Source organism: Anabas testudineus, chromosome 9 (genome assembly GCF_900324465.2).
Source record: "Anabas testudineus chromosome 9, fAnaTes1.2, whole genome shotgun sequence".
Taxonomy (NCBI): domain Eukaryota; kingdom Metazoa; phylum Chordata; class Actinopteri; order Anabantiformes; family Anabantidae; genus Anabas; species Anabas testudineus.
Window position 1 is genome coordinate 11746727 of NC_046618.1, and position 12633 is coordinate 11759359.

General features: G+C 40.2%; 2 protein-coding genes across 4 annotated transcripts; one reads left to right on the forward strand and one right to left on the reverse strand.

Moving 5' to 3' along the window:
- Positions 1 to 117: 117 nt before the first annotated feature.
- On the reverse strand, positions 118 to 5416 carry iqcd (IQ motif containing D). 2 transcript variants are annotated; one of them, XM_026342578.1, is made up of 5 exons: positions 4086 to 5416; positions 1395 to 2031; positions 1062 to 1271; positions 873 to 944; positions 118 to 533 (listed from the first exon to the last, which is right to left on the reverse strand). In XM_026342578.1, the coding sequence occupies exons 2-5, from the start codon at positions 2028 to 2030 to the stop codon at positions 255 to 257; spliced, it is 1197 nt and encodes a 398-aa protein (XP_026198363.1). In that variant the 5' UTR covers position 2031; positions 4086 to 5416; the 3' UTR covers positions 118 to 254. The 2 variants fall into 2 exon arrangements, with proteins under 2 accessions (XP_026198363.1, XP_026198362.1); XM_026342577.1 differs by lacking the exon at positions 4086 to 5416 and adding an exon at positions 2663 to 2703.
- Positions 2969 to 12590, forward strand: tpcn1 (two pore segment channel 1). 2 transcript variants are annotated; one of them, XM_026342573.1, is made up of 26 exons: positions 2969 to 3616; positions 6013 to 6149; positions 6584 to 6760; positions 6842 to 6955; positions 7214 to 7344; positions 7527 to 7615; positions 7766 to 7800; positions 7947 to 8005; positions 8162 to 8261; positions 8397 to 8513; positions 8604 to 8728; positions 8801 to 8849; positions 9008 to 9071; positions 9146 to 9190; positions 9272 to 9328; positions 9403 to 9456; positions 9541 to 9613; positions 9828 to 9935; positions 10039 to 10200; positions 10384 to 10499; positions 10838 to 10884; positions 10999 to 11067; positions 11155 to 11251; positions 11478 to 11617; positions 11709 to 11789; positions 11870 to 12590. In XM_026342573.1, exons 1-26 carry the CDS (start codon positions 3526 to 3528, stop codon positions 12011 to 12013), a joined length of 2481 nt encoding a protein of 826 aa, XP_026198358.1. In that variant the 5' UTR covers positions 2969 to 3525; the 3' UTR covers positions 12014 to 12590. The 2 variants fall into 2 exon arrangements, with proteins under 2 accessions (XP_026198358.1, XP_026198357.1); XM_026342572.2 differs by lacking the exon at positions 2969 to 3616 and adding an exon at positions 5593 to 5920.
- The last annotated feature ends 43 nt before the right edge of the window (positions 12591 to 12633 follow it).

Genomic DNA, 12633 nt, shown 5'->3' on the forward strand with positions numbered 1-12633 from the left:
CTGCAACACAGGATCCAAGTATTAAATGTTGCTCACAAAGATTAGAGAGCACTGCAACTCTTTATGTTTTGTAGATGATAATGAAACAATGAAAATACTAGTTTAAAATATAGCAGGTTTATTAAGAACAAGATGATTGACAAGCATGCTGACTCTACAGACTCTCTCTTATGAAAACATCTAAAAAAAAGGTTCATGCTGTGCAGGTGGATGGTGTGTATGTGTAGCCATTAGTGATTAAACTAGTCAGTGGTTCATTTCTTCTTGCCTTTACTTTTTTTGGCCTTCTTGGTTTTGCCTTTGTTCTGCAAGGCCTTGCGAACACTGTAGCCTCTCCACCAGGCTTGGGCAAAAATAGCAGCTTTGGTCTGTAACTCCAGGACTCTCATCTCCTCCTTTCTCTTCTCTTCTGCCAGCCGAAGCTTCTCCTGGATCTGGTCGTACTCCACTTTGAGGACAGAAAAGGGAACCTCCAACCTCCTCAGCTCCTCCTCCTCCCTTTCATTGTCAATTTCATTTAACTCCAGGTCGGCCTGAGACAGGTGATGGAGGCGATTATGGTGTTGGCGGGTGGGAGTATGAAGAAGAGAGAAACAGGGTAATGGAGAGCGATGGGAAGACATAAGTGTGTTAAATCACAACTATGGCAAAAAAATATCCCCAAATATTTACACTTAGATGAGATAGATGAGCATCCTGACATTTTGAAAGGGACAATCATTAAAGTAAATAAATCATTACATGTTCCATTAATCAACCTGTTACATAGAAAATGTAACAGGTTGGAAAATTAGGTTTCACTTCTCTAATATGACAATTTCCTGATTTCTACATTTTATTTTATTGTTAAACATTTGTGTCACAGTTTGTACCTGATTTTCTTCAATTTTATCATCAAAATGCTGGAGCAAGTACTCAATTTCATTCTCGACCTTTTCATTTCTCTGCAGACACAGAACAACAGGCACAGTTGATATGAATGGTTTTAATTCAATCTAAATATGGTGCGACCACTAAGATGTGCATCATTTACTAGGAAATGTTGGATTTACTAACTTTACCTCTTGCAGTACTCTCTCAGCCTGTCTGTTTTCAAGGATCAAATTGTTGAGCTGGATTTTCAGCTGATCAATTTCCTGTTGTATACTGGCCTGTTTCTTTGACATCTTCGTTTGTGGCTTGTCTGTGACAAGTGACTTACCAACTTCTTGTGAGTTGTTTCCTTGCAGAAAACACTGCAAATTTTTTATCTCAATTTCTTTCTGGGAAATCTGTGATGTAAACAGAAACAGGACAGATGAGATTGGAAAATATCAAGAGCAAGTTAAGACATTTTTCTGGGATGTTGACAGACTACACACTACAGTAGCAGAATATCCAGTTTGGTGCCTCACCAGTGAATCTATTTGCTTCATGGCTGTATCTACTTGTTCTTCCAGTGAAACCACATGGTCCAGGTCGTTGGCAGTGGATGAAGTCACCTGTTTGTAAAGGGTCAGTTGTAGCTCCTCATCCGGACTGGTCAGCAGTTTTTCTACCATATGGCTATAAAACATCTTAAGCCCTGTAATTAGTTTGCACTCGCTGTCCCTTACTTCCACATCTAGCACTGACTTCAAACTAAAAATGGCATCTGGATGGGTCCGGAAATGTCTGAAAAGATCCCTGACTGAGTTCTTGATGTCCTTCTCAAGCTTAGCCCTTGCTTTCTTCATTGCTTCTTCATTTTCTGCCTCCTGTTCCCCACCTGATTCCTGCTTTTCACCTTCTAGTGTCTCCAGTCTTTCACCTAATAGTTGATGCTCTTGAAGCGCCTTGCTCAATTCTTCGTCCACAGCACTGGACATGCTGTTTGACAGGAGCACAGCAGACAGAGATGCTGCGATCTCAACTTGACTGATGCAATTTTCCAAAATGCTTGCGATGCGGTTAGCCTCAACAGAGAAAAGCTTCTGCTGTGTCCCTTCATGGCTTTTTGGAACATCTTTAGATTGGGCATTTGCCAACACGGTTTCCCCCTTTGCAGACATACTGGATGGTAGGAAAAGTGCACAAACATTTACTAATTTTGGATCTGTGAAGTAAAGGAATCAGTGTAATAGTTTATTAATTGTATATAAATGTTTTCTGTCGTCTAGGCCAGCGCTCACAAACCATATTTCATTGGTGCTCCATTAATATAAAGCACCTTGGCCTAAAGAAGCAAAACTGCCAAATATTTTACACAAAATCAAAACCCTCCTTTCCTGTAAAATGTGTTTTGGTCATTGCTACCTCTCTTTTCATAGTAGACAATGATGTAAGTTTAAAATTTTAAGGCTGCACAAGTAAGTAACAAATATATTGAGAGTGGTCCTTTTGTTTTTAATGTAATTCAATATGGTTACACTTTCAAATGACAGATAATGGCGTATTCATCAAATATGGATTGCTCAATAAAGGAGAATGTGTAAACGTCAATTAAATTATTTTCTGGAAAAACAAACTTATCTGGAGAGGTTGTCCAGTCACACAAGATAATAATAAAGGGTGTAGTACCCCTTTAAAACATACATGTAGCCTCAACCCTACAGTACCTACAGCATTTATTAAGTTAGGTTCAATCAATTTTAAGTTAACATTATGTTAACATTAAATTAATTTATGTTTTTTTATTACATACCCGCCGAGTCCCGTGTTACATAAAGAGGAAGTACTGCTGTTGTTGTTTTAGACGTTGCTAAGATACCACTAATACCGGTGGCAGTATCAAAACAGTGGCACATGCTGCGAAAAACCTATTATACAGAAACTAAATGTATGCTTATGTGAATATCTGTATGTTTATAAGCCAATAACAATCTCATAATTTTACGACATTTCATCCCCAACCTGGTTTTTATAGTGTTATCTTACATGCATTGGCTTTTATTTTGAAATATTGCCATGGGCCACCCGCCTGCCGTGAATTGCTCCAGTGTCGCAAAAGGTTTGTTGATCTACCAGTTATACCCTCGGTATCCATAGAGCTTTTGTAATATTGTTAGTTTAGACCAAGTGTTGTTTTTGCGGAAAGATTAAGTTAGAAATATAACGAGTGTAGTTAGGTGTCGGCTACATGTTACGTAAACACGCACATTTGTTCTCCAACAGAAAGCTGCTTGATGATGCCGTGATGAACACAGACGGACTGTCTCGACCTGTTCGTCTGGATGACAGTGAACCAGTCGAGTCGTTGAGAGATGTTATCTGTGACCGACACAGAACAATTCTGCAACTCGCATGACGTTTCTCTTTCACACAGCTTGGAAGTTGCTAGTTCCTGTGTTGCATGTGTCACCAGAGACATTTAAACTTAGCACAACGTCAAAAGGAGCATACTCGATTTGTTAGCTAACAGTTAGCTAGTTATTAGCTTCAGGCAGCCAAGATGTGCAGCTTTCTTGCGGTTTGCAGAACAAACCTATACAGATAGACGGTTGCTTAGTTTAAGCGCAGTTAAACATTAGCTAATCAAGTCTGGTTGCAGCCTGTATATCTGCCAGTATGGAGTCTGACGACGATGTGCCTCTCATCTTAACCTGGGACGAAGCAAACAGCGGTCTGCTTAACGAGGATACTGAGAGAGGAGACGAGAGTAAGTTTTCACTGTCATATGCTCACCGCTAGTGGATTTATGTAGACCCCTAACCGTGGAGAGTGTTGATAATGCCACATTAGATTAACAATTAGATAAACAATTAGATAAACAATTATATGCAACAACATTCTTTTAAGGGTTTAATGTTCACTTCTTGGTGAAAATGTTTTAGAGAAGTTGGTTCAACTCTATAGATGTTTTGTTTTTTGTGCTGTTGGGTTGGGTCACACTGGTAAGGGTTTCTAATGTTTGTTTTACTTTCACTAGTACAAATGATTTGGACATCATCGTAGATTTCACACCACAGCAAACCACAGTCTCTTTTATGATTATAGATTGAATCAACACCTCTCCTAATCGGTTTAAACTAAGTTATTCTCTAAAATATTATAGTATAGGAGAGAGACAGATCAGATTTTATATCAGTATATTTTGTAATAGTCAAAATCAAGGTTCATCTACTTACCAGATTTGCCTTTTGAAGCCATTTTATGTTGTTGATAGTCAGCTGCATCCATGCTGCATGTCCAGTCCATAATGCTTTAATAGGAATAGGGGCTCTCAGCCAGGCTCCAAGGTCACGTGTGTGTGCGCAGTATGTATGGGTATCCATGCATCCACTCAACATCGTAATCCTGCTGCCTTTGTATTCCTCACATATAAGCTACAAAATGACCCATCTGAGAAACTGCAGCCTCAGCAGACTTTGCACCCCTCAGCCCCTCCCTGGTGCTCATGGGCAGCATGTGTGCCTTGTATGTGTCTGTAGCCTGTGGGTACGTGTGTGTGAGCCTACTGGACCATCTCATCTGGAGGTGAACAGGAAAAGGAGAGTAGATTTTCTTCACAGGAAATCGGGAGTGGTGGGCAAGGAGGAATTATCACAGTTTTTGCCGATTGGTGTTGCCTCTTATGGAAAGAGAGGTGTTTTGAACTTGGATAGAGACAACTGAATAGTTTCACTTCAGTGAGACATGTTACTTTGAAATAGAAGTGGGGTTTCACTTCATTGCTGGCAGTCAGGACTCTTCAGATCAAAGCTAGATTTTACCCTCACAGGCAGTCACTGCCATGACTGCTAAGTCTGTTTGTGTTTTTGTGAACCCAACCCCACCGTGTTTTTGACTGGGAGCCCCAAACGTGTTATTGTTTTCAAACAAATGTGGAGTTTGACTGTCGCACGGCAGACACGGGGTATACTCGCATCAGGATAACAGACTGGCTGCTGGTGGACTGGAATTTGATCTTCACACTTGAGCGCAATCTGTTGCTGTCATGGTGGACAGGAAACATCTGTGACTGCATTTCAGAGACTCATATGGTCTCCACTACGTTTATATTCCAAGGAGTCGTGCCTGAAGCAGAAAAATAATTGATGTACAGTGTGTGGGAAGAGCATCCAGAAACACTCGCACAGGATTGAAATATACAGCTGTGAAAAGGACACACGGAGGAACTGCATTACATTTATGAGAGCTTGTGTTTGAATCTGTAAATGAAGGATCATGGAGAATAATTCTCCAGATTTCATCTTTTACATTTTTTTTGTAGTTTTGTAGTTGGTGTATGTTTAAGAAAAAAGCACTATTTATGTTGCTAAGAAGGCAGTTGTTTGTTCCCTGTTTTTTGAAGTTAGTTGCTCTCACTCTAGCACAGAACCACAGAATTAACTCCTCCTTTGGTTTTCATGTCATGTGTCTCTAGCCTGTCTTTGTCAGGAAGGAGACGTAATAATCAATGCGCAAACACAGCACATTATTATACGGACGGACAGCACTGGGTTTAAAGATCAAACTGCTGCTAAAGCTGAGTGTTTGTGATAGTATATCTCATCAAGGCGACTGTATGATACACTTCTCCCAAAAGAAGCAAGACGTTGTCAAAAACGAACTGAACGTAATAAGCACTGTAAATTGTTTTGAAAGGTCTTCTGTCTGCAGTGTCCATTTGATCCCACAGCCTGGATATTTCCAGATCTGTGAGGACTCACATCAAGACTCAATTTGTGAATTTCCGGCGTTTACATCAGTCCTGAGTGGGATGTTTGACCATCTGTATCTCCAGATGTGTGTGGAGGCTGGAAGAACACCAACGGACTGTGAATGACATACACTCTCACACACACACTTGCACAGTGGACCTCAGGGACATTGATACATCCACACAGCTGAGGCACAATTTCAAACTGATTAATGGATTGCTTATGTAGGCAGGCATCTGGTATCCATGAAGATCTGACTTGTAACGAAAGCCCTGTAGTGATCTCCTCCTATGACTTACAGTTAGAACTAAACTGCATTGGTGGGTGCTTACTTTTTGATGTATTGTGTGTAATATGTGTGTCTAATCCTAGAGCTGTATCAATGCACTGATGTTTAAATGTTTTCTTCCAGATGGAGGAGGCAACAATTATGACATAGTGAACAGTGCAGTGGTCTCTACACCTGGTCCACAAAATTACAGAGCCCAAAATGTGTCTTTACGGCAAAGCTGGGAGATGAACTATCAGGAGGCAGCCATCTACCTGCAGGTACAGAGCAACTGTATTATAATGCTTTAATTACACCTGTAATAAATGTGGACCGTTAAGAGTGTTCTCCTTTTTCTCTAGGCTGCATAGTATTTAGATCATAAACAGCTGGAAGTAATAAATGTGTTGACATGCTACAAAAGGCAAAAAGTAGAGATGCACAAATATGGCTTATAACTGATATTTGCACATAGCTGCTTTGTTTTATTATACTAAAAAGGTACAGATTATTATCCACAATCTCATGTCTGCGTAAATGCAGCTTCTCATCACACATCAAGTGCAGAGGAAAAAAAAAACTTTAATTTAACTTCTTTATGTCAGATTTAATTTGGTACAGAGTGTTTTGCACACTACAGATGTTGCTCCATTGTTATGGGACATTAGTGAAATGATCACAGACTGTGGCTTCTAAGTGTATCTTTCATATACAGGAAGGGGAGAACAATGATAAGTTCTTTACCCACCCTCGAAACCCAAAAGCACTGGCGGCGTACCTGTTTGCCCACAACCATCTGTTCTACATGATGGAGCTGCTGACAGGCCTGCTGCTAATGATGCTTTCACTATGTGAAGCTCCCGCTGTCCCCTCACTGCGCCTCGATGTCTACGTAAGTTCATAAACACACCAAGGTGTATTTAAGTCACTTAAATCCACCGTTTCCTGTAATGTCCATATGATACTTCTGCAGGTCCATGCTACCCTGGAGCTGCTGGCTTTGGTTATGGTGGCTTTTGAGCTATGCATGAAACTCCGCTGGTTAGGCTTCCACACCTTCATCCGACATAAGAGGACCATGGTGAAGGTAAATATGATATGATACATGATGGATACTTTCTAATGGCATAGTAATGTAGTAATTGTATGTAAACATCTCCTTACAAGAAGAGTCAGGATGTTCAGATTATCATTTTAACACTGCAACTGTTCTGCTGGTTGTTTGCTCATGCAGAACCTGGTTCATTAAGGGAAGGCGGTCACCCTTCTATCTGCAGGCACTTTGTCATAGATAGAGATTGAGTTCTGTTACTGTGTATTATTCATGTTGCTTCTTCTTGCGCAGACTTGTGTGTTGCTGCTACAGTTTGTGGAGGCCATAGTAGTTCTCATCAGACAGACATCTCATGTGCGAGTGACTAGAGCTCTCAGACCCATATTTCTGGTGGATTGTAGATACTGCGGTGCTGTGCGCAGGTACAGAGAGACGTAAACCAACAAACACACACACACAAATTACTGTAAGGATAGTTCATTTCTATTAAATGAACAGTATCAATCTCAGATCCTGTATATGAGGCCTTGCTCCTTAAATATACCGACACCACTTAAACTGGTAACAACAAACATCACTCACACTGTTTCTTTGATCCAATTAGAAACTTGCGTCAGATCTTCCAGTCCCTTCCGCCTTTCATTGACATCCTCCTGCTGCTGCTCTTCTTCATGGTTATATTTGCTATCTTGGGTAAGAATACATTTTAACTGAATGTATATTAAATGTTTTCTTGTTTATGGAAAATAATCAAATAGATAATGGTGAATTACCTGCCGTCTGCCGAAGGACCAGAGCTTTTCTGTAATGCTGTGCGTTTCATTAGCCTTTTGTCTCCTCCAGGTTTCTGTCTTTTCTCTACAAACAGTGCTGATCCGGTATGTTGACTCTTTCACCTGCCTGACATTAGTTTGTTTGTTGTTAGTTATATAAATCTGGGGCATGGCACTTCTTCTCCTTGTTTCCACTTGTGTGTTTATTGTGGTCTGATTTCCTGACTTAAAGTTCTCTTCTCACGCTGCAGTACTTCAACACTCTGGAGAACAGCCTCGTCAGTCTGTTTGTGCTGCTGACCACAGCAAAGTAAGCACAGCAGTGCATGTGTTCTGTTCAGTTATCTTTACACACGTTGCATGCAAGCAGTGTATCCTCCTTTTTTTAAACTCAGAGTAGCTGTTTTTTGTGTTTCAGCTAATTTCACAGTTTTATGTTGTATTTCCTGGTTTCTTTTTCTTGTAGTTTTCCTGATGTGATGATGCCCGCATACTCCAAGAATCGCTGGTCCTGTGTCTTCTTTATTGTTTACCTCTCCATAGAGCTCTACTTCATCATGAACTTGGTACAAATGGCATTCAAAAATGTGAAATAGCAGCAGTTGTGACTTAGCATATGAGATTTCAGTCATATTAAAAGAGACATGTTATGCATGATGACTCAGCTTCACTGCACTGTACCTTTCTCTGTCCCCCTCCAGCTCCTGGCAGTGGTGTTTGATACGTTTAATGATGTTGAGAAGATGAAGTTTAAATCTCTGTTGCTTCACAAACGCTCCGCTATTGACCATGCATTTCAGCTGTTGGTCAGTCGACAGGTACAACCACGCTGCTCTGTGTAGTGTCATGTATATTTGTTAGAAATGACATGTTTTGTGAAATGCTCACAGCTGATGTGTTCTTCCCAGAGGCCTATGGGTGTGTCGCTGAAACAGTTTGATGGTCTGATGCGTTTTTACAGACCACGGATGTCTGCAAGAGACCGCTTCCTCACATATAAAGCTCTTAATACCTCAGGGGCTTCTATGTTAAGGTAACAACACACGTTTTAATGCAAATTCCTTCTGTTTGTGATTGCATTGTTTTTATGCCTGTTCTGCTTTAGTTTGCAGGACTTTTATAAGTTCTATGAGGTCATTGGCCTTAAATGGAAGGTAAGTAGCCTCACATTTGTACTATGTACCATATTTATAATTCATTCTGATAGTTTTCCATGTTGGCGCTGCATTGGATTGCAGTAGGTCGACAGATGTACCTAATAAAGTGGCCAGTGAGTGTATATATGTATATATACGTATGTGTGTCTGTTCAGGCACGACGCAGTGGTGAACACTGGTTTGATGATCTTCCACACACAACCTTCCTCATTTTTAAAGGCAAGTTCTCCGTTTCTCTTCTCATTGGTCCCTTTTACTTCCTTGTTCTCAGTGTTTTCTTTTTTCTTTAATAGGCATCAACCTGCTTGTGAAATCAAAGGCCTTCCAATATTCTATGTGTAAGTGTAGTTATTTACATTCTGCTGTGAGATTTTAAAGCAAAATCCTTTGAACCTTTTAACCTTGTTTTATGACTGCAGATGCGGTGGTGGCCATCAATGGTGTGTGGATCCTCGTGGAGACGTACACTCTGAACAGTAAGATCTGTCCTGATAACATAAACACACGAGTGAAGGAAAGCCCCACTGATTTATTACCTGTTCTCCTGCAGGTGGATATTCCTGGTCCAGATTTGTTCCCTGGAGTTATATTGTTTTCCTGACCAGTGAGTTGGATGTTAAGCTAGTCATAGAAGTCAAGAATGAATTAAAGTTGTACAAATATTAACTCATGTTTTTCCCCCTTCTAGTTTATGGTGTAGAGGTGTTATTGAAAATAACTGGTTTGGGGCCGTTGGCTTATTTCAGCTCTGGTTGGAATCTGTGAGTAATAACAGTTTTTGTTCAAATAAAACCTAAATAAAAACTGCATCCCACTCCAGTAATCATTACACTACACTAATCCATAGATTGAGTTAAATTGAGATTAAGTCAGAGCATTTAGATTCAGTTTTAATAAACTGCAGTTCTTCAGGTTTATAAAAGGACACATGCAATTGTTTAGAATTTTAATGAAAGTCTTTTCTTTGCCTTTCAGATTTGACTTCTCAGTGACTGTGTTTGCCTTCCTCGGCCTGATCGCTCTTGCCTTCGACATGGAGCCGTTTTACTTTATCGTAGTGCTCAGACCACTGCAGCTGCTCCGGTGTGCTTTTTAATCTAATATTTAGTATTAGCAAAAACATTTACACGAGATGCTTTTTATATTTTGTCTATACATGCAAACTTTAGTTTTATGTCTCTCACAGGTTGTTTAAGATAAAGCAACGGTATCGTAACGTGTTGGACACCATGTTTGAGCTTTTCCCCAGAATGGCAAGTCTGGGGTTGACATTAATCATCTTCTACTACTCCTTTGCAATAGTGGGAATGGAGTTTTTTGCAGATGTGGTTTACCCCAACTGCTGCAAGTGAGTAATACCATCATCATCTGGAGAAATAAAAAAAGCACTCAAAGTTTATACTTCAGTATTATTCCTATTGGCAGATTGGGATGTATTGTAACTCACTCTGGTTTTCTTCAGTATCTTGTAACAAATTGGATAAAACTGGTTCATTTCCACTGACTCTTCATTACATCAATCTTTTCTCAGCACCAGCACCGTGGCAGACTCGTACAGACAGATTAATGTCACATATGGCAACAAAACAGTGTTGGAGGAAGGCTATTATTATCTTAATAACTTCAACAACATTCTCAGCAGCTTTGGTAAATGTTTTCATTTTTTTTAAAGCACAAGGTTGGGCATATTCAATATTTATTATTCTCAGCAAATATCATACAACAGTAAACAAAGGGTCTTTTAATCAATCTCTCTGTACTTAACCAACTCAGCAGGCTTTGTGTGGCTCTCAGCGCCCATGTGATTTATTCCGATTGACATAATTGACATTTACCATATTAAAAATAGTAAATAAATTTAAAAAGTGGCAGATATATTCTGAGTTTCCATGTTTGAAATTTCTGAAGAATAGGACACTGCAGTTTTTGACAGTGGCTATGTTCAGGGCACGTCCGTTTTTAAACTGTCGACTCTTTTTCTCCAGTGACTCTGTTTGAATTGACTGTGGTCAACAACTGGTACATCACCATGGTAAGATAAAGCTATTTACTCTATATGTTCTGTCCTTCATTAGCCACCACTGCAGTCTGGTCAATAAGCACCAGGTGTTGCTATTTGACTACTGCTTTATTTCCTTTTCCACAGGAAGGTGTAACTTCCATGACAAGCCACTGGAGCCGTCTGTACTTTATGACCTTTTACATAGTTACCATGGTGAGCCCTGTGTGGTCTGACATGCATACTTGTCATGTGTCATGTCTCTGTTTTTGCATTTGTGACTTTTGTCTGCAATTCCTTCAGGTGGTGATGACCATCATTGTGGCGTTTATTCTGGATGCGTTTGTGTTCCGCATGAACTACAGCCGCAAAAACCGGGAACCACTGGAAAACCCAGAGGGTAAGACCAAGTATGTGTGTGTGTGTGTGTTTGAAAGCATGAGTGGATATTGTTACATGTACAGAATGGGTAAGTAAGTATGTGTTCCTAAATATCTGCAACATTTCTTGCACAGATAATCTGATGTTTATTTGGTTAATATTTTGCTGCCAGTGTTTTGTGAGAACAGTGTCGTGTGTGAATGAGTGATCAGCAAGTCATTATAATGTGTTTATACATAATCTAGATGAGAATGGGATAGTGTTTGAAGTTGAGGTGAGTCGAGATGAAGTGCTGGCCACTCTGGAACTGTACAAACAGATGTGCCCAGGACAGTCCTCCCTCAGCTCTCTGCAGGGAGTCCTACAAGCTATGGACAGGAGTGGGGTATGAATAAACATAAAGCTCACTATAAGAGATTGCACTCTTCACATGAAGTCCCATTAACTGCGTTTCCTTCTTTCTTTGGTTTGTACAGCACTCGTCTCTGGTATACCTAGGTCGCAGATCCAGGACAAAGAGTGATCTTAGTATGAAAATGTACGAGGAAGAGATGCAGGTAAGAAAACAATTAAATAATCCCGAATGATTGTAATTCTGTTGCAACCTCCTGACATTTTCCATGTCTCGTTTCCCCAGGAGTGGTATGCAGAATATTCGAGGGAAAACCTGCCTCAACCAGACCAAAGCCAGGAGCGGGAGTTAGACAGTCCTGTCTCTGACCCTTTCCCCTTCCCAGAGCCTCACCTGAACTCACAGACTGGACCTATCAGCATCAACTAACACACAGTTTGCAAGCAACAAGTAAACAGCATCATCTCAGCATTTTTGTAATGAAAAGAAAGCCCATTGCTGCAGGTCTTTTCCCCAAACTCACCGTTTGACACAGTGGGAAACTGTCCGGGGCCTTTTGGACTGATGTGAGAGTGAGACAAGTTGATGGTGGCTCCTTCCTAGAGTGGACACTGCAGACAAGACAAACTGTTGTACAGGTCTGTTTCTCAGATGGGAACGTTGAGCGTCGCCCTTTTTTTGGCTTTTTCTGCAGCAAAGGTTATGAGGGAACCTGTACGACCACATGTTGCATACATGTACTGCAGTAGGCCTCTTGTGACTTCATTCAGTTCTTAGTTCCAATGCCTTAATTTAATGGCTAACATCAACAAACAATATTAAGATCTCTAAAAAACCAAAACTATAACCACTTACACTCATTTCAGCTCATCCCAACAAAATAATTAGTGTTATTTCCTAACCAATGTCTGAATAGACTCAAAAGTATTTTCCTTTTATATAACTTCTTATTCTGTAATGTATTTGAGTTAGTAAATAAGGGATTTTAATAAACCATTTAAATTAAGTCTATTGGTGTATTTTTCCATACTACTTTTAACAGAGGAAGC

Excerpts from the sequence above, each read along its gene's own strand:
- tpcn1 (XM_026342572.2), top strand. The coding sequence starts at position 5,812 with ATGGATTGCTTATGTAGGCAGGCATCTGGTATCCATGAAGATCTGACT. Across the intron at positions 6,956-7,213 it reads ATAAGAGGACCATGGTGAAG|ACTTGTGTGTTGCTGCTACA; the intron begins GTAAATATGATA and ends CTTCTTGCGCAG. Across the intron at positions 11,790-11,869 it reads TGTACGAGGAAGAGATGCAG|GAGTGGTATGCAGAATATTC; the intron begins GTAAGAAAACAA and ends TCGTTTCCCCAG.
- iqcd (XM_026342578.1), bottom strand. The coding sequence starts at position 2,030 with ATGTCTGCAAAGGGGGAAACCGTGTTGGCAAATGCCCAATCTAAAGAT. Across the intron at positions 1,272-1,394 it reads TGAAGCAAATAGATTCACTG|ATTTCCCAGAAAGAAATTGA; the intron begins GTGAGGCACCAA and ends TTTACATCACAG. Across the intron at positions 945-1,061 it reads CTGAGAGAGTACTGCAAGAG|AGAAATGAAAAGGTCGAGAA; the intron begins GTAAAGTTAGTA and ends CTGTGTCTGCAG.